General features: G+C 42.6%; 2 protein-coding genes across 7 annotated transcripts in view; both read left to right on the forward strand.

Annotated features, from left to right (window-relative positions):
* Positions 1-4565, forward strand: part of inavab (innate immunity activator b) — a 48371-nt gene extending 43806 nt beyond the window's left edge. For 2 of the 4 annotated variants that reach the window (XM_021568999.3, XM_021568998.3), the window contains exons 5-10: positions 102-333; positions 462-515; positions 635-917; positions 1514-1672; positions 1913-2633; positions 4019-4565. In XM_021568999.3, the coding sequence (XP_021424674.1) occupies positions 102-333; positions 462-515; positions 635-917; positions 1514-1672; positions 1913-2633; positions 4019-4111 (1542 nt within the window). In that variant the 3' untranslated portion in view covers positions 4112-4565. The remainder of the gene's footprint in view (positions 1-101; positions 334-461; positions 516-634; positions 918-1513; positions 1673-1912; positions 2634-4018) is intronic. The other 2 variants (XM_036950254.2, XM_090205585.1) reach the window with 1 other exon arrangement.
* A 3147-nt stretch (positions 4566-7712) lies between these two features.
* rnpep (arginyl aminopeptidase (aminopeptidase B)) lies at positions 7713-19867 on the forward strand. Of its 3 annotated transcripts, none has more exons than XM_021569001.3 (11): positions 7713-8274; positions 12872-13012; positions 13421-13572; positions 14287-14403; positions 14655-14890; positions 15310-15423; positions 15639-15751; positions 17673-17781; positions 17920-18144; positions 18363-18505; positions 19243-19867. In XM_021569001.3, exons 1-11 carry the CDS (start codon positions 7891-7893, stop codon positions 19399-19401), a joined length of 1893 nt encoding a protein of 630 aa, XP_021424676.1. In that variant the 5' UTR covers positions 7713-7890; the 3' UTR covers positions 19402-19867. The 3 variants fall into 3 exon arrangements, with proteins under 3 accessions (XP_021424676.1, XP_021424677.1, XP_090061710.1); XM_021569002.3 differs by lacking the exon at positions 12872-13012 and adding an exon at positions 12672-12812 and having other exon boundaries at positions 7738-8274; XM_090205584.1 differs by having other exon boundaries at positions 7760-8274; positions 12672-13012.
* The last annotated feature ends 28 nt before the right edge of the window (positions 19868-19895 follow it).

Genomic DNA, 19895 nt, shown 5'->3' on the forward strand with positions numbered 1-19895 from the left:
AACCATCAATAATCAAGCTTCTTTCATCGTAAGAGCCAGGAAGAGATCTTTCATGTTCAGCCACTCATGTTTGCCCAACCTCCTTTTGTCACATCCTGTAGAACTCTGAGCTGAACTCTGTGGAAGCTGAGCTATCCCTGCAGTTGCAGATACACAAAGCGGTCCAAAGACTGTGCTGTGAGGAACACCAGAGCAAGGCGGTGAAGAGAAGCCGGTTACAGCAGTGCAAGCGTGAGGAGAAGAAAGTCAAACAACTGCAGGACACAGCGTTTCAGCTGCGCCTACAGCACGGGCGGTCTTCACCACGGCCAGACTGCACCAGCACACAGAGAGGTGAGCGCTGCCCTGCTGGCCAACTGATAATATAACATTGAAATCTTTCCTCTCTGACCTGAGCGGAATAGAATTCCAGTGCCCTTCCCATGGATTAATACGGTTGTTCGCTATGCTTTTGTTTTCAGATCAGGGCACTTCTGATGATAGCTCTCTGTCGGATTCGGCACTGCTCGACGAAGGTTAGAGTCACTGTGCAAAAATGTGTCTTGTAAAAGTTATATTGATAAGCATGTTATGACAATACCACCAAAGTACCTAATAACACTCTGAATTCAATTGTATTTTTACTTTTCTCCAGTAGAGGTGATTAGTCAGTCATCTCAACCATCCGTGGAGCTCCCTCACCTAGGAGGACCAGTAGATCCTCCCCAGCCTCCCATTGACCCCTCACACCTCCTTGGGCCTAGCCCCCACGAGTCTCCCACTACTACTCCAACCCTGGAGGAGCTACAGTCCCTTTTCAACACCAGCCTGGAATTGGAGCCCCCTCCCATCGAGCACTCGCCCTGGACAGAGTCCAGTCTGGACCAGCCTTACCAGAAGACCAAGAAGAAGTCACACTCTGGTAGCAGAAAGTCAAGGTAAACGCCAAGGGAGAACCCACTGTGCCTCCTGTAATTGTATATGAACACTACCCTTGAATTTATTGTACAGGAAAGCCCAAGAATAGCTATAATTTAAGCTTCACAGGTTGGTGAAAGCTCTCTTAAACACAAGTCATTATGGCTTGGTAATTGTTTCCATGTAGCCTAATATAAGATTAACTTGGCTTTTTGAATTCATGCAGCTCCATAGTTGAACCTAAATAGATCTACCTTTATGAGAAACCACAAGATCAGGAATCTGCTTTGACAGCACTTATATGAAACTTAAACTCCATTTGATATTTGAAAAATGAGAGTTCCTTTTCAAGTGGTTTCGCTCAAGTTGGCATTAATACGTACCTTGTTATTTTGGGGAGGAAATTACTTGGGAACATTCTGATTCAAGTTGTGACTTGTCTTTGAGTGAAAGCTCGAATAGACTGATACAAGGGCACATGGAACAGGTTCAAGCGTGCAAAGTACACGCACTCATTTGGCCAACTCATGGCTCTCCTCTGAATAAAAACATCTTTGGGGTTTAGTCATTAACCCAGTTCTCTCTCCTTCCTGTCCATGTTGTTACCTTTCTGCAGTAGTCCAGCCACGACCCCTGTGTTGCCTCCTGTGGACGCCTGTTGTAGAGACACGGCCCTGACACTGCAGTTCTCCTCCCATCTCAAACTGAGCTACACCCAGTCCAACAGCGCCCCATCCACCCCGGAGATGCACCTTCGCCGCCAGCTCTCTCTCAGGTCATCAAATTAAAATGTTTTACATTTTGGTAGTTGTTCTTTGAGCGACTTAGTCAGTGCATTCAACTAAGGTAAGTAAGACATCCACATCTCACAGTCACACAACACCACTGTCCAACATTTGTATATCTCATTCACACTGTCCCCACACCGCTTGAATCTTGAGACTGTATCTTAGAAATTAGTGTTGAGTTTGTACTGTTTTGGCCTTGTTTTTAATGCTTCTATGTAATATTTTAGACTTCCCAACAGTGAGCCTCCGTTGAACCTGGATAAGGATCGAGGACGTACCCGTGTTCCCAGGAGGCTACTAACGGATTACGTGGTAACGTCTCCCGGCGAGTCCCCTGTCCTGAGGGCAGGCTACGGAAATCCCATATACCATTCCAGCTCTGAGACTGAGGACAGTAACTCTGAACACTCTGCCCCATCCTACACCAGTTCACCATGTCGTGAGATGCCTTGTGACCTGCCCAGGCAGTCTCAGCTCACCTATAAGTACCAACACTCCAGCCCCAATGACAATCATCGACCAATGGCCTACCCCCCAGGCCCCGGCTTCTACCAGAACCCCCAGCACCAGTCCAACCCCAGCTTCCACAGGGGTTACTATGACGACAGGATGGTCTACCCTTCAGAGATGGACATGACCAGGCTGTATCATGGCACCCCGCTCCCCTGTCACCCCAGCCAGTATGAACACTGGTACGAGGAGGCCCCTTTGCACCCCCAGCGGGCTCTCAGGTCCCTGCCCCCTCACATCAGACTGTCCCGCGCCCCTTCGCTCCGGGAGTACCCTCACCACCCATCCAGAGGCCTCCCCCAGCAGGTGGTAAACGAAGAGCTCAAGTCGTGGCACCAGCGCAAACAGTTCAGACCTCGCTCCCTGGACAGACAGGGCGTGGCCAGGGTGAGGAGTGTACAGTCACCTCTCACCCAGCACAACAAGTACCATGAACAGGTAAACTGCCACAATGGCACTTCACTCTCTAAATGACTATAGTTGCTCAATATGAAGTTACTGTCTTTGCAGAAGTACTGTTAGCACCAGGCAGGTTCCCTGTAACTGAATATCACTGGATTATATTACTGTCAGGTCGGTGTCAGTCGGTGCACCGCAGGCTTTTAGAGAAGGGGATTTCTAATCAGTTAAGATGGATGATATGGAGGTGCTGTGTCCAGACCTGTCTGCAAGTTCCATCGAATCAACAGAACTCTTTTAAAAAGTTTTAGTCGTATATTAATGCAGTCTTTACAAGTTAGCTTACTTTGCCAAACTCACACAGTTCAACAGAACACAATCAAAACGGTTTAATCCATTTTAGAATAAGGCTGTAACGGCACAAAATGTGGAAAAAGTCACGGGGTCTGAGTGCATTCCAAATGCACTATCTTTTGAGTTCAGATACAGTTAAAGAAAATCTATGGAGGCAGGTGGTGAGTCAATGTGATTTTTAAGACCTTGAAATTATTATAATATGAGAGGCAGTGGGTATCCTGAGTTTTATTTTTATTTTATTTTTATTTTTTTTATTCTCCCCCCCAGAGGGAGGGTAAGGTGTGGGAATGTTCATGCATGAGAGGAAGACCCAGGTGCCACATTCCTGTATCGTTTTACTGTCTACCCTTCAGCAAGGATTTATATTGCCAGCTGTTGAAAAAGCATGGGCAGCTGTAGTACAGTACTGTACAGTACTGGATCTAATATTTTGCAGCAGTAGTAGTAGTAGTAGCAGCAGTAGCAGCAATTCTTAATTTCAGGGGATGGTCTGATCACAGCAAGTAAAGGAGGTTTGAGAGACGTTCAGACAGCTGCAGTGTGGGAGTGAACATACTGTACGTGTGGCCCTCCCATCGTCAACCTCACCCCTGAATCATACCGTGTCACGCTGAGTCACATTGTGGCTCACTGTAGAGAAAAATGACACACCCTTGTGGATCAGCTGCTAAAACATAAAAGCCAAGCTTTTTCAGACACTGGCTGTTTTGAACTCTTATGACCTCGTTATGGAGCTCTCAATGGTGAGGTTATACCACAGTGCTATGTACTGCACTTCCTTTAACATATTTGTATATCCAACTTCCTGGTGTTGTGAGAACTGAGTAATACAGCAGCTGAGCCCTTGGTGTCTGCTGTAGGGCAGTATACTCACTCCTGGCCCTGAAGGGTTGCAGGGAACCACCAGTAGAAACATTATTGCAAGTATCTACTTTGTTGCCTTCTTTCCATACTATGAACTTTAAATAATGTTATTTGTGATATTTAAAAGCCTCTCTCTATTAGTACTGATTTGAAAAAACAGACATTGAAATAAATGTTCCCTGTTTTTGTCGTCCCATCTGCAGGCTCCCCAGAGACGTGTCATCCAGAGGGCAGCGGACGGGTCCCCAGTGCAGTGGTTTGTGGATGATGACTCTGAGATCGTCAGTCAGGTGTAGGACTAGTGAGAGGGCCCCCAGTGCCACCCTCTCTCTGGAAAGCTCTGACCTCCCCCGGCCCACAGAGCCCTATTTATTCATTAATTTATTACATCACTGGACTTGGTGCTGATATGAGATGAGAGAGAGCGAGAGACTGGGCATAGTATCAAAGAGGATCTGAGGCTTTATATTATTGACTTCAACATGTTACTAGGGCAACACGAAAGTCAATTAAAGGCACAAAGCAACAGACCACAACGTTCCCCTGGTGCCTCTCTTTTTACTGTGAAAGAGCCGCTGTGTTGAACATTCTTTCATGGTTAGTTTGTTAGCTGTTTTTTTGTACGAATCTATTGATGTGTTAAGTACTATCAAAAATGTTTCTAAAATATATTTAGATATTGTTTTTCTAAAAGGAAAAAGTTTCTCTTTAGAAATGAATACATAATTAAATAAAGATTTATAATGTTAATCCTATCAGTGTCATTCTGTTAAACTTCACTTTCTTCAGAGTTGGGAATTCAGTTCCAATGGGAAGTTTCTGAGTGGTGATATGCATAGGATCAGAATAAGTACCAATATTATTATCATTGGTTACACATAATTTTAAGAATCCCCCCAAGAAGTTGTTTTTGGGATTACCATGCTATATGTCAACACATTGTTATGCAGCATAATTAAACATTTGATTTCCAATTTTGGGATGAAGTTGGCAAAACATTGCAATGGCCATTTGGAAAACCAATTGTCATTAAACGTGTCAAAAATATTAGGAATGTGTGGGACAAGAATATAACATACATTATGTTGCTAGTGACAAGGTGAAATTAAACAAAATGGTACAAACAGAATGTAAATGAGGCTCAGGTACAAAACCTGTGGAGAATTTCAATAAGGGAACGTTAACTGCTCAGAGGAGCCACAGACTGCCAACTTAATATGCAAAATGTACACACTTGAGGATAAAGAACCTGTTTCTGATCTTCATCCTGATATGGAGTGTCAGTGGTGCAGCTCAATCAAATCTCAGACACCCAAGATATTGGGAATGAATACTACCACTTAGAGACAAAGTCGTAGTAGAGGTTTATCAGATGAGGAAATTGTAAACTCTATGAAAACTGAATCAAATGAACAGCATTTAATTGGAGAGGTTGACATCGAAATAAGCGAGGACACACTGAAGGATCTACAGACCCTACTGAGTATTCAGTACAACCTTTTTACTGTGGCACCCAGAATAGTTTTTGCCAGAACAGGGTAGAATGCTTCAGGAAACAGTGCTTAGCCAGTGGAAAAGTAAGTCAGCTAGCAAGATATTGTTTTCATTTTATAACAAGTGATAAGCAGAAATAAGGGAGTACTTTCTCAGTAGTAGATGTGTTTCCCTTTAAAACAATCCCATTGAACACAGCTAATAGCTAGCTAACGTTAGCCAAACCAAGCTAACTAGCTACTGTTAGTGCAACCCTAAGTAACAGTACATATGAAGACAAAAAATGATCAGGTCTTCTGTACATCTTACTGTAGAAATGATTGTTGAAAACAAGTCTAGGTTGGAGCTGTTGCTGTTAAACTGATTTGAAGCAAGATGCTTTTTGAGGCAAACACACACACAGTTCTGGGTTGCTTATCTACAGCAGGAAGCGGTCTCCTGCCTGACTGAGAAAGCATTAGATGCTCTGATCCAGTTTGGCACCACATACCTATGCGAGTCAGGGTTCTCAACTCTGGCATACTTTTTTTTTAAAGTACAGAAACAGACTCAAAGTTGAGCATGACCTCAGGGTTGCACTGTAATAAATTGAGCACAGAAAATACATGCTTGTTGAAAACTTCAACCAGCCACACACCTCTGATTAGGACTGTATGTGTGTGTGTGTGTGTGTGTTCTGTTATACAGCTGTGTGATGTGATCAATTAGTTTATTCCAGTTCAGAATTTAAATTATTGTATTTTAACAGCAACAGTTCCAACCTAGACAGATATTTAAGTGTTTTTAATCAAACAGCATGAATTGCTATTTATATGGGTATTTCATTTAATTGTAATTTGTTTTTGTCTATATTGCATTTGTTTTAAGCATAAGGGCAATGAAATGTACAAATATTTACGTCTAGTTGCATGTTTTCATAAGCTTTGGTCCCAGGAAAACATAGGATTTCTCATTTGGGTCCTTAAGGACCACTGGCATAAGCCAGTATGTATTACATATACAGTGCTTCGAATTGTGGCCACCTATGGAATGGGTGGAGTAAAAAGCCAGCAACACTGTGTATTATTCAAAGCCCCATGAAATGACACCATACATGTACATGTTATATATCCGACGTAAGTATTTCCTACAATACTTTTATTGCGGCACCCAGATACGGACCCTACTAAATATTCCCTAATGTAAAAACTGCCAGCTCATCTCCTTTTAAAGACCCCAAATGTTTTTATTTTTTTTAAATAAGGTCTTGGCAATCATAATTTTACTAGCCAATCAGCAGCCTTTTCCCCCGGGACTTACTGTAATACCGGACAAGGCAGGGCCTCAGGCAGTCTGTAGTTTTCGTTCTGCTGACCAACCGGTGTTTGTCTCCTGCTTATTCTCAGTGGTGTAAAGTACTTAAGTAAAAATACGTTAAAGTACTAAGTTTTATTGTGGTATCAGTACTTTACTATGTATACTTTACTATTTATACTAGTTTTACTTTTACTTCACTACATTTCCAAAGAAACATTATACTCCATACATTTTCCCTTACATCCAAAGGTACTCCTTACATTTTGACAGGAAAAGGGTCCAATTCACGCACTTATCAAGAGAACATGCCTGGTCATCCCTACTGCCTCTGATCTGGTGTACTCACTAAACACAAATGCTTTGTTTGTAAATTATGTCTGAGTGTTGGAGTGTGCCCCTGGCTATCCATCAATAAAACTACAAATAAAATAGTGGCGTCTCGTTTGCTTAATATAAGGAATTTGAAATCATTTATACTTTTACTTTTGATACTTAAGTATATTCAAAACCAAATACTTTTAGACTTTTACTCAAGTAGTATTTTACTCTGTGACTTATACTTTTGTCATTTTTTTAATGTATCTTTACTTTTACTCAAGTATGACAGAGTACTTTTCCACCACTGCTTATTCTACCTCCTTAGAAAAATGTTATTTTCTTTCAGATTTTTTATTGTGCATGCAGTTAAATAAGCGCAATTAGTATCACAGAGAGTGTGTTGTGTGTGTGGATCTTCATTAAACCCTTGAACTGGAACTACTGCTTCCTTGTGTTCTGAACGGACACCCTCTGGTGGTTGCTACCGGCCTAAAATCCAGCACCTACATTTTCCATCCCTTTTTATTGGATTCTTAGAATTCATTAACAACCCATGTTTTTCACCTACAATACTTCTACTGCGGAACCCAGAATAGTGTTTGCTCTATAAACCAAAATGTATTCCATATACAGTGATTCGCATTGGTGGCATTTATTGGACCATGGAACATGTTTTAAAAGCCAAATGTTACTTAAAAATAAACAAATATGAATCATTGTAATTTATTTTTCATATATCATGAATAAAACAGGTTATTGACACTTTTCTACTATTATGCGGGGACTTTTATTTTGAAGATTTCCGTGACCCAGAAGTACTTTTTTGTGTGTTGATGCTGGAGAGGTGCAGCTGTTGGATGCCAATCGCCGATATACACCCCACCGAGGAAAAAGAAGAAGCGGTGCAGCCAATCGTTGGAGGAAGACTCACGTTTACCCAGTTATTCTTGCTGTAGGCTACTAAAATATGGATAAATCTCTCAAACTGCACTCCGATCTAGCAGAGGACGTGGCTACGTCTTCGAGCTTTCGTCAATTCAAGATAAAACACTTCCACTTGGATCTAAGCGTGGACTTTGAGAAGAGAACTTTGAGAGGAACTGAAACGCTACAGCTGAAATGCATCCAAGATTCTCAAAGCGAGCTACTGTTGGACATTCATCCCTCCCTCTCAATGCAAGAGGTGTCCTACTGCCGAAGTGAAGATGATTCGGATTCAGTGAAAGTAGAATTCATGACGCGCAATTTCACCAGTTATGGCACCACACTGGTTGTAAAATTCCCAGCACCATGTAAAATTGAGGAACAGTTTCGAGTGGTGGTCAAGTTTCTTGCATCCGATGGACCAGGGGTAAGTGAATGTCATTCAGCCGTCGTAACTAGAGTTAGTTTACCTAGCAACAACAACACTAGCTTGTTACTTCCAGATGATTGGTTACTAAGAATGTATTTCTATTTGAACCTATACAGAAGAAAAATATAAACACAACATGTAAAATGTTGGTCCCATTTTTAATGAGCTGAAATACACTTTATTTTTTTTACATACGCAAAAAAAGCTTATTTCTCTCATTTTGTGCACAAATTTGTTTACATCTCTGTTAGTGTACATTTATTTATCCTTTGCCAAGATTATCTATCCACCTGACAGGTGTGGCATATCAAGAAGCTGATTAAACAGCATGATCATTACACAGGGCTGGGGACAATAAAAGGCCACTCTAACATGTGCAGATTTGTCACAACACAATGCCACAGATGTGTAAAGTTTTGAGGGAGTGTACAATTGGCATGCTGACTGCAGGAATGTCTACCAGGTTTCTTCACCTGCAGGATCATCTAAAACCAGTCACCCAGACAGCTGATGAAACAGGAATATTTCTGTCTGTAAATAAGCCCTTTTGTGGGGAAGAATAATTTCTTATTGGCTGGGCCTGGCTCCCCAGTGGGTGGGCCTGGCTCTCAATTGGGTGGGCCTATGCCCTCCCAGGCCTATGGCTGCTCCTGCCCAGTCATGTGAAATCCAAAGATTAGGGCCTAATGAATTTAAATAAATTGACTGATTTCCTTATGTGACCGACCGCCTCGATTCGGTCTTATGTAGAAAAATGTGAATTCAATTATTATTATTATTATTTTTTTAAATGTTGGATAAAAGTAGAGACTGGTATATCATACACTGCAGTTGAAGAACAATGGGAAAGTAATTCTGCTTTAAAAGTTCATAAACTTGTAACCCCACTTTTGAGAAAATGGTCCTGGAATGTTTTGGCACACCTACTGGAAAGCTCTTTGTCTACATCCATTCAGCATCAATCACACCTTCTTAGCCTCACACGTCTCTTTAAGGATTCACATGTGAGGCCATGTGTTAAACCGAGTGAGTAGTTTAGTAAACAACCAAAGATTAAGACTAAAAGTGGTACAAGTAGTGGCCTACAATAAGGAACAATACACTATCTAGTCCTTGGCCTGTATCCTAATCTGATTTTGGTGCAGGTCCTGTTGTTCTTCACATTACCATCTTTGGTAACACACACTATATCAAATATGATCTAACTTTATAAGTCACATCCACAGAATACAGAAGGTGTAAACTGTACAGTAAAATGGTTACTTGCGCAGTAGCAATATAAAAAAAAGTGTCCAGATACAAATATTTTATAATTATTAGATGATGCTTACCTGACACACATGAAATACAATAGATGGCCATGAGCACCGCCAGACACACCTGGCTAACTTGATGGGTCGGGGGCGGCAGGGTAGCCTAGTGGTTAGAGCGTTGGACTAGTAACCGGAAGGTTGCAAGTTCAAACCCCCGAGCTGACAAGGTACAAATCTGTCGTTCTGCCCCTGAACAGGCAGTTAACCCACTGTTCCTAGGCCGTCATTGAAAATAAGAATTTGTTCTTAACTGACTTGCCTAGTTAAATAAAGGTAAAAATAAAATAAATAAAATAAAAATAAAAACATCTTGTTTGGCCAGCATTGTGTCAAGTCACTGCGGTTTACACTGACTTTGGCGTGAGCAGAAACTGATCTGTCGACTTAGCAGCTGCTAAATTCAATGTTGTTGAGAAAGGTCCTTTCTACCACGCCGTTTTTTAAATTATGAACTGTAACTCAGTAAAATTGTTAATTGTTGCGTTTTTTTTGTTCAGTATATTTAAAACCGTAAAACCTTTTTTTCTTTTCAAATTAGATCAACTCTGTTGGCAATTCATAGTCTGCAACGTTTCATAATTTTTAGTTTCACATTTCTTGGAAGTATGCACTCCATTTGGAAATTATTCAGACCCCTTGACTTTTAACACATTTTGTTAAATTACAACCTTATTCTAAAATGGATTATGGCATCCCCCCCCCCCCCCCCCCCCCTCAATCTACACACAATACCCCATGTATTACAAATAAACATACACTACCGTTCAAAAGTTTGGGGTCACTTAGAAATGTCCATGTTTTTGAAAGAAAAGCCATTGTCCATTGAAAATAACATAATTGATCATAAATACAGTGTAGACATTGTTAATGTTGTAAATGACTATTGTAGCTGGAAACTGAGGATTTTTAAAGGAATATCTACATGGGCGTACAGAGGCCTATTATCAGCAACCATCACTCCTGTGTTCCAATGGCACGTTGTGTTAGATAACCCAAGTTTATAATTTTAAAAGGCTAATTGATCATTAGAAAACCCTTTTGCAAGGATATTAGCACAGCTAAAAACTGTGGTGCTGATTTAAAAAAATAAAACTGGCCTTTAGACTAGTTGAGTATCTGGAGAATCAGCATTTGTGGGTTCGATTACAGGCTCAAAATGGCCAGAAACAAAGCACTTTCTTCCTAAACTCGTCAGTCTGTTCTGAGAAATGAAGGCTATTCCATGTGAGAAATATGCAGAATAGAAAGAGGAGTGGGAGGCCTCGGTGCACAACTGAGCAAGAGGACAAGTACATTAGAGTATCTAGATTGAGAAACAGACGTCTCACAAGTCCTCAACTGGTAGCTTCATTAAATAGTACTCGCAAAACATCAATCTCAACGTCAACAGTGAAGGCGGCATCTCCGGGATCCTGGCCTTCTAGGCAGAGTTGCGAAGAAAAAGCCATATCTCAGACTGGCCAATAAAAATAAAAGATTAAGATGGCGAAAGAACACAGACACCGGACAGAGGAAGATTGGAAAAAAGTGTTATGGACAGACGAATCTAAGTTTGAGGTGTTCGGATCACAAAGGAACATTCGTGAGACGCAGAAAAAATGAAAGATGCTGTAGGAGTTCTTGACGCCATCTGTCAGGCATGGTGGAGGTAATGTGATGGTCTGGGGGTGCTTTCGTGGGAGATTTGTACAGGGTAAAAGGAATCTTGAAGAAGGAAGGCTATCACTCCATTTTGCAACGCCATGCCATACCCTGTGAACGGTGCTTAAGTGGAGCCAATTTCCTCCTACAACAGGACAATGACCCAAAGCACAGCTCCAAACTATGCTATTTAGGGAAGAAGCAGTCCGCTGGTATTCTGTCTATAATGGAGTGGCCAGCACAGTCACCGGATCTCAACCCTATTGAGCTGTTGAGGGAGCAGCTTGACCGTATGGTACGTAAGAAGTGCCAATCCAACTTGTGGGAGGTGCTTCAGGAAGCAGGGGTGAAATCGCTTCAGATTACCTCCACAAATTGACAACTAGAATGCCAACAGTCTGCATGGCTGTAATTGCAGCAAATGGAAGATTCTTTGACGAAAGCAAAGTTTGAAGGACACAATTATTGTTTCAATTAAAAATCATTATTTATAACCTTGTCAACGTCTTGACTATATTTCCTATTCATTTTGCTACTCATTTCATGTATGTTTTCATGAAAAACAAGGAAATATCTAAGTGACCACAACTTTTGAACAGTAGGCACATGACAGCCTGCTTGGAGTTTGCCAAAAGGCACCAAAAGACTCAGACCATGAGAAACAAAGATTATCTGATGAAGCAAAGATTGAACTTTTTGGCCTGAATGCCAAGCCTCACGTCTGGAGGAAACCTGACACCATCCCTACGGTGAAGCATGGTGGTGGCCGCATCATGCTGTGGGGATGTTTTTCAGCGGCAGGGACTGGGAGACTAGTCAGCATCGAGGGAAAGATGAACGGAGCAAAGTACAGAGATCCTTGATGAAGACCTGTACCAGAGCGCTCAGGACCTAAGACTGGGGCGAAGGTTCCCCTTCCAACAGGACAATGACCCGAAGCACACAGCCAGACAACGCAGGAGTGGCTTCGGGACAAGTCTCTGATTGTCCTTGAGTGGCCCAGTCAGAGCCCGGAGTTAAACACGATCGAACATCTCTGGAGAGACCTGAAAATAGCTGTGCAGCAACATTCCCCATCCAACCTGACAGAGCTTGAGGATCTGCAGAGAAGAATGGGAGGAACTCCCCAAATACAGGTGTGCCAAGCTTGTAGTGTCATACCCAAGAAGACTCGAGGCTGTAATCGCTGCCAAATGTGCTTCAACAAAGTACTGAGTAAAGGGTCTTAATACTTAAGTAAATGTAATATTTCAGTTTATAATGAATAACTGTGCAAACATTTCTTAATCTGTTTTTGCTTTGTCTTGATGGGATATTGTGTGTAGATTGAGTATTTGTTTTGTTATTTATGTGGAAAAGGTCAAGGGGTCAAAATATTTTACAAATTTTACAAATGAGTGCCTATTCATGAACTGCACCATCCTCATTAAACATTTGTAGATATCATGGCTGGAGCCTGCTCAGACTGCCGAAAAGAAAGAGCCTTTCCTTTACACCTCTGGCTTCCCTGTGCTGAACCGCAGCCTGTTCCCTGGCTTCCACACCCCCATGACTAAGAGCCCCTACTCGGTTGCTGTGAAGGTAAAGTGTGCCCCTGCCTCCACACTCAAGCCCTGGTCTCTGCCCCCCTGACCCACTAGGTGTGCTGGCTGGATCCAGAGCAGACAGCTGGGAAGGCCAAGCCTTACGTCTTCACCCAGGGCCAGGCCGTGCTCAACCGCTCCTTCTTCCCCTGCTTTGACACGCCGGCCGTCAAGAGCACCTACTCGGCCTCCGTGAAGGTGAGCCCCTGGACTGGACTCTGACTGAGCCAATGTCCATGGGAGGATGACCACAGAGACATTGCTGTCTCACAATCTTTTTCTCTTTGCAGGATAATTAAGCTTCTGTGTTTTTCCTTTTTGTCATTTACATCTTTTTTTGTCTATTATCCTGTTTATTCTATTTTGCCCTGTCATTCAACTTCATGTGCTTTGCCTGGTGTGTTGTGTTCACTCGTTTTTCAATACTTAAAGCACTTTGAATTATAGGTCTCGTATTAACACACATTGCTGAAAAAGCTCTTAACGTATGGTGGGAACCTCACCTTATCCACCATTCCGACTACTTTGTCTGTATTAGTAATGGATATTGGTACCATCATCGATCATGATGACTCTGTCCGAAGACTGCCCTGTCTGCCTCCACAGGTTCCTGATGGTTTCACAGCAGTCATGAGTGCCAGTAAGGGAGAACACAGGATGGCAGACAACACGTTCCTGTTCACCATGGAACAGCCCATCCCCTCCTACCTGGTGGCCTTGGCTGTAGGAGACTTGGTCTCTGCGGAGGTGGGGCCAAGGTGAAAAAGTCTACGTTGCCTTTAAAAAAAAAGTTTTAGTTAACTAGGCAAGTCAATTAAGCACAAATTCTTATTTACAATGACGGCCTAGGAACAGTGGGTTAACTGCCTTGTTCAGGGGCAGAACGACAACTCTGGGATTTGATCTAGCAACCTTCTGGTTACTGGCTCAATGCTCTAACCACTAGGCTACCTGGTGGCCTTGGATAGGTCCCAGATCTGTTTGTGCTGTTGATTTGTTTGTGCTCAAGCCAAATATGACAATTCTACAAGGAATTGTCAAGTGATCAGAAATAGACTGGCACCCATTCTAGGCCTCTAAATCTTGTGACAGTTTGACAATTTGTTTTGGTCAAGTAAGGGGCGTAATTTGATAGTGTTAAGCATTCTGCTTCTAATATAGACCTCACCTAACCTCACGGTAGGTACAAGACAATATTCCTCTCCTGTCTAAAGCATTTATTGATAACAACCTGGGCGTGTTGGTCATTGACCCGCAAAATGCATTCTCTGTGTCAGACTGAGTAGAGAGATGAGAATCAAAAAGCAGGGTGAATGTTCAACTTGAATGAAGTTTGAACTTGAATGAAAACTGCACTTGCTACTTATGGGCCATATAATGCTGCTGAAGAATGTGCTTTGAAGAACATGCATGGTAGTGTTTGCCTATGGAGTTTCAATGCTTGGTAGTAATTGTAAATCTGTATCTTTTAGGACCCGAGTATGGACAGAGCCATGCCTGCTGCAGGCAGCCAAGCAGGAGTACGACGGAGTCATCGAGGAGTTTCTGGTTGTGGGGGAGAAACTATTTGGACCCTACGTCTGGGGAAGGTGAAATTCCCCAAATAACAATATGGTCCAATACTTCAGTGGTCAGTCAACAACCCTGGTTCTGAAGCGCTACAGGGAATGTAGGATTGATTGATTAGTTGAATCAAGTGTCTTAGTGCTAGGCTAGAATAAAAAATGCACACGGTAGCTCTTTCCATGACTAGGGATGGTGACCACTGACTTTGCGCTTGCAGTGTCATGACTTATTCTGCTTATGAACATACAGCTACTTAATTGGTTCGTCCCCTCAGGTATGACGTGCTGTTCATGCCACCGTCATTCCCCTTCGGGGGTATGGAGAACCCCTGCCTCACTTTCGTCACCCCCTGCCTCCTGGCTGGAGACCGCTCACTGGCTGACGTCATTGTGCACGAGATCTGCCACAGCTGGTTCGGTAATCTGGTAACCAATGCCAACTGGGGTGACTTCTGGCTCAACGAGGGCTTCACCATGTACGCCCAGCGCCGGGTGTGCAGGGAGATCTACGGTAAGAGACTGTCAATCAATCAAATTGAATTTATAAAGCCCTTTCTTCATCAGCATAGTACATCACTTTGTCACAGTTTGTCTACTGTAGACCAGGGCTCTCCAACCATGTTCCTGGAGAGGTACTGTCCAGTTGGTTTCACTCCAACTTTAATCAAGTGCCCCTAATTCTAATAATTAGCTGTTTTATTAGCTGAATCAGGTTAGTTACAACTGAGGTTGGAGTGAACCTACAGGAAGGTAGCTCTCCAGAAATAGAATTGGCGAGCCCTGCTGTAGCAATGTATGATGGGCTCATCCTCAAGTCTCACAACTCTTTCCATTTGAAAGTAAACAGTAGTTGTCTACACAGCTATTTGTGCACACCTGGCTGTCTTCTCACTCTCAAAGCCCTGATGTCTATTGTGTTGTTATTTGTAGGAGAGGCCATCACTAGTCTGGAGGCTGCGACTGGGAGGGCTTTACTCAGACAGCACATGGACAACACCGGAGAGGACCACCCTCTCAATAAACTGCGTGTGAAGATCAAACCAGGTCAGACCCTTGACTGCTGATTTACCCTTGACTGCTAATTTACCCTTGACTGCTAAAGCCAAAACCAATTCCATTAGTTGCCCAGTGGTCTTAGTTTAATTAGTAGTTAATCTGACTGAGATTTGCCTATGGAGCTGCAGACCCAATAGAACTGATACACTTGATCATGACTGCTCAAGTTAAAGCAAAACATTTTATTTTCTCCCATCCCTCAGGTGTTGACCCTGATGACACTTACAATGAGACGCCTTATGAGAAGGGCTTCTGTTTTGTCTCTTACCTGGCCCACCTGGCTGGAGACCAGAGTCACTTCGATGCCTTCCTCAAGGTTGGTGTTGCTTCTCATTCTACGGTGCCTTCAGAAAGTATTCATACCCCTTGACTTATTCCACATTTTGTTGTTACAGCCCGAATTAAAAATGTATTTAAATATGTAATTTTAATGACAAAGTGAAAACATGTTTTTTGAAATGTTTGAACACTTATTGAAAATTTAAATACAGAAATATCTATTCACACCACTTTGCTCTGACACTCCAAATTGAGCTCCGGTGCATCCAATTTCCTTTGATCATCCTTGAGATGTCACTACAACTTGATTGGAGTCCACCTGTAGACAATTCAGTTGTTTGGACATGATTTAGAAAGAAACACACCTGTCTATATAAGCAGTGGTGGAAAAGTACTCATTTGTCTTTACTTGAGTAAAAGTAAAGATGCATTAATAGAAAATGACTCAAGTGAAAGTCACCCAGTAAAATACTACTTGAGTTAAAGTCTAAAAGTATTTGGTTTTAAATATACTTAAGTATCAAAAGTAATTGGACCATTTTCCTGTCAAAATGTAACGAGTACTTTTGGGTGTTACGGAAAATGTATGGAGTATAAAGTACATCATTTTATTTTAGAATGTAGTGAAGTAAAAGTTGACAAAAATATGAATAGTACAACAAAACTCTACTTAAGTAAAAATACTTTAAAGTACTACTTAAGTACTTTATACCACTGTATATAATGTTTTACAGTTGAAAGTGCATGTCAGAGCAGAGACTATACCATGAATTCCAAGGACCAGTCTGTAGCTCTCCGAGATGTGATGAGGCATATATCTGGGGAAGAGTATAAAACTATTTCTAGAGTGTTGAACGTTTCCAAGAGCACAGTGGTTGCCATCATTTGAAAATTGGAAAAATATGGAACTACCCAGACTCTGCTTAGAGCTGGTCGTCCGACCAAACTAAGGAACCAGGCAAGAAGGACCTTGGTCAGGGGGGTGACCAAGAACCCAATGACCACTCTGACAGAAGTACAGAGTTCCTTGGCTGAGATAGGAGAACCTGCCAGAAGGACAACAGTCCCTACAGCACTTCACCAATCTGGGCTTTATGGAAGAGTGGCCAAATGGAAGCCACTCCTGAAAGAAAGGCACATGATAGCACGCCTGGAGTTTGCAAAAAGACACGTGAATGAATTCACGTGGCAAAATATTCTGTGGTCTGATGAATTTTTAAAAAACCTACTTGGCCTGAATGCAAAGCACTATGTCTGGCGAAAACCAGGCACAGCTAATCACCCGTCGAACACCATCCCTACTGTGAAGCATAGGGGTGGTAGCATCATACTCTGGGGATGTTTTTCAGCGTCAGGGACTGGTAAGGATAAAGGGAACAATAAATGGAGCCAAATACTGGCATCCTTGATGAGGACCTGCTTCAGAGTGCAAATGACCTTAGACTAAAGTGAAAAATGTTACATTCCAACAGGAGAATGGCCCCAAGGATATAGCCAAAGCAATGCTGGAATGGCTTCAGAAAAATAATGTGAAGGTCCTTGAGTGGCCAAAGCCCAGACATGAAACCCATTGAAAGACTGCTAGGTGTGAATACTTACAGTACCAGTCAAAAGTTTGGACACCTACTCATTCCAGGGTTTTTCTTCTATTTTCTACATTGTAGAATAATAGTGAAGACATCAAATATGTGAATATGTGGGAACTCCTTCAAGACTGATGGAAAAGCATTCCAGGTGAAGCTGGTTGAGAGAATGCCAAGAGTGTGCAAAGCTGTCATCAAGGCAAAGGGTGGCTAATTTGAAGAATATATTTTTTTGGTCTTTGCTATTATTCTACAATGTAGAAAATAGTCAAACTAAAGAAACTCATTCCAGAGTATGTGTGTCAACTTTTGACGTGTGTCTGTGTCTGAGTGAGTGAGGGCAACAGTCTGACATGTGGGTGTTTCTCCTCACAGGCCTACATTGACAAGTTCAAATTCCGCAGTGTTATGGCAGAGGACGCTCTGGAGTTCTTCCTGGAGTATTTCCCTGACCTGAAGAAGAAAGGAGTAGATATGATTAAGGGTAAAACACAGTAGTTGCTTTTAGAGTGTTGGATTGGCCTTTTAGGGTTGTATTTGCCTTTTTAGAATGAGTATTTAAGCTTGGAAGTGAGATTGTAACAGCAAACTGACCTCACTCTCCTTGTGGTCTCTTTGCTAGGTCTGGAATTTGATAGCTGGCTCAATGTGCCCGGTTGGCCTCCCTACCTCCCTGACCTGTCGGCTGGCAAGAGCCTGATGAAGCCTGCTGAGCAGCTGTCAGAGCTGTGGGCTGCCGAGGTCCTGGATATGGCCAGCATCAAGAAGACCAACATCCAGGCCTGGAAGACTAACCAGGCTGTCTACTTCTTGGAAAAGATCATAGAGAAGTCCCCACTCCCTAGAGGTAGGACACGATGGTAACAACACTTCTGTACTGATATCCTTAGCACAATCGTTGTTCTGAAGATGCATGTGATTCACCCCAATTCCTCAGTGTGTGGATCTCTATTCTTTATATCATTACTTTACTTTTTGTAACTTGCACCTGCAAGTCTGGATGTGCGTACACTACTTTTGAAATGAGTCACACCAATGATGTACCATCCCTCTGACTTTGATAAGGTAATATGGAGAAACTGGAGGAGCAGTACCTTCACATCGTGATGTCAAACAACGCTGAGCTACGACTGCGCTGGGCCCAGATCGTCGCCAAGAATCATCACCAGCCAGGATATCAACATGTGCGCAGCTTCCTCAGCTGCCAGGTCAGAAAAACAAATGTTTGGTCCTCAACTATCAATTATAGGGCCTCCCGAGTGGCACAGCGGTCTAAGGCACTGCATCGCAGTGCTCGAGGTGTCACTACAGACTCGAGTTCGATCCCAGGTTGTGTTACAGCCGGCCATGACCGGGAGACCCATGAGGCGGCGCACAATTAGCCCAGCGTCGTCCGGGTTAGGGGGGGGGTTTGGCCGGCCGGGATGTCCTTGTACCATCGCGCTCTAGTAACTCCTGCTGGGCGCCTGCAAGCTGACTTGGTCGCCAATTGTACGGTGTTCCCTCCGACACATTGGTGGCACAGCGGTCTAAGGCACTGCATCGCACAGCGGTCTAAGGCATTGCAAACCTGGCTTCCGGGTTAAGCAAGCAGTGTGTCAAGAAGCAGTGCGGCTTGGGAGGGTCGTGTTTCGGAGGACACATGGCTCTCGACCTTTGCCTTTCCCGAGTCCGTACAGGAGTTGCAGCGACGGGACAAGACTAACTACCCAATTGGGGAGAAAAATGGTTAAAAGTACAAAATAATAACCACAAATTATAGTATTTGTCAGGCACATTTTGTTTAGGCTAGTTTGTTTTATTATAGTAAATATAATATGTGTGTGTGATATACCATGTGTATTTTTATAGTGTCCGTTTAAAGCTAAATGAGTATTTTTCAGGTGTCTGAAACAATCATGTAAATAGTAGTATCTTAGCATATTAAATTGTATCTTGCTCCCAGGGGAAACAGAAGTACACACTGCCTGTGTACCGTGCACTGTGGAATGGATCAGAGGAGACCAGGGCTTTGGCAACAGAGATCTTCAGTGCCACCTCCCATCAGCTCCATGTCAACGTCCGCAACTACGTCAAGAAGATCCTTGCCTGTGCGCCATCATAGGAGCTGAACATGAGATCCAGAGTCTAGTCTCACTGACCCTGGCCTAGAGATATAATAGAGGAGTAGTAGTCTTACCCAGTACTTTCAGATGGCCTCCTTTATTTAAATGTACTGTACCAGGTTCGATTGAGATGCCAATATCATCTAGCTTGGTCAGTGGTTACCAAGGAAAAGAGGCCAATTTACATATTTTACGGCATTTTTGGTATTTACGCAAGCCAGCCTTAAAGGCTCTACTGTGGGTATGTCTTACTTTAAAGTACTTACTGTGGGAGGGCATACAACTAATTTAAGTAGTATTGGTAAAAAAAATAAAAAAATAAAAGTAGGTATTACTTTGTTGTATTGAGTATGTAAACCATTGATTATGCTTTTTTTCACCCAAACTAAGCTGTATTTTAAATGTTCCAAACAGTAAAAGTACATTCTTCTGAAATAAATCTAGTAATTGGTTTTCAAGATTCAATGCATCTTCTTGATTTCATTGCATATGC

Source organism: Oncorhynchus mykiss, chromosome 17, assembly GCF_057628025.1.
Source record: "Oncorhynchus mykiss isolate SJ-2025 chromosome 17, ASM5762802v1, whole genome shotgun sequence".
NCBI classification, from domain to species: domain Eukaryota; kingdom Metazoa; phylum Chordata; class Actinopteri; order Salmoniformes; family Salmonidae; genus Oncorhynchus; species Oncorhynchus mykiss.

Coding starts and splice junctions, on each gene's coding strand:
- rnpep (XM_021569001.3), top strand. CDS start 7,891: ATGGATAAATCTCTCAAACTGCACTCCGATCTAGCAGAGGACGTGGCT. Junction 15,424..15,638: donor GCGTGTGAAGATCAAACCAG/GTCAGACCCTTG, acceptor CCCATCCCTCAG/GTGTTGACCCTGATGACACT. Junction 18,506..19,242: donor GCAGCTTCCTCAGCTGCCAG/GTCAGAAAAACA, acceptor TCTTGCTCCCAG/GGGAAACAGAAGTACACACT.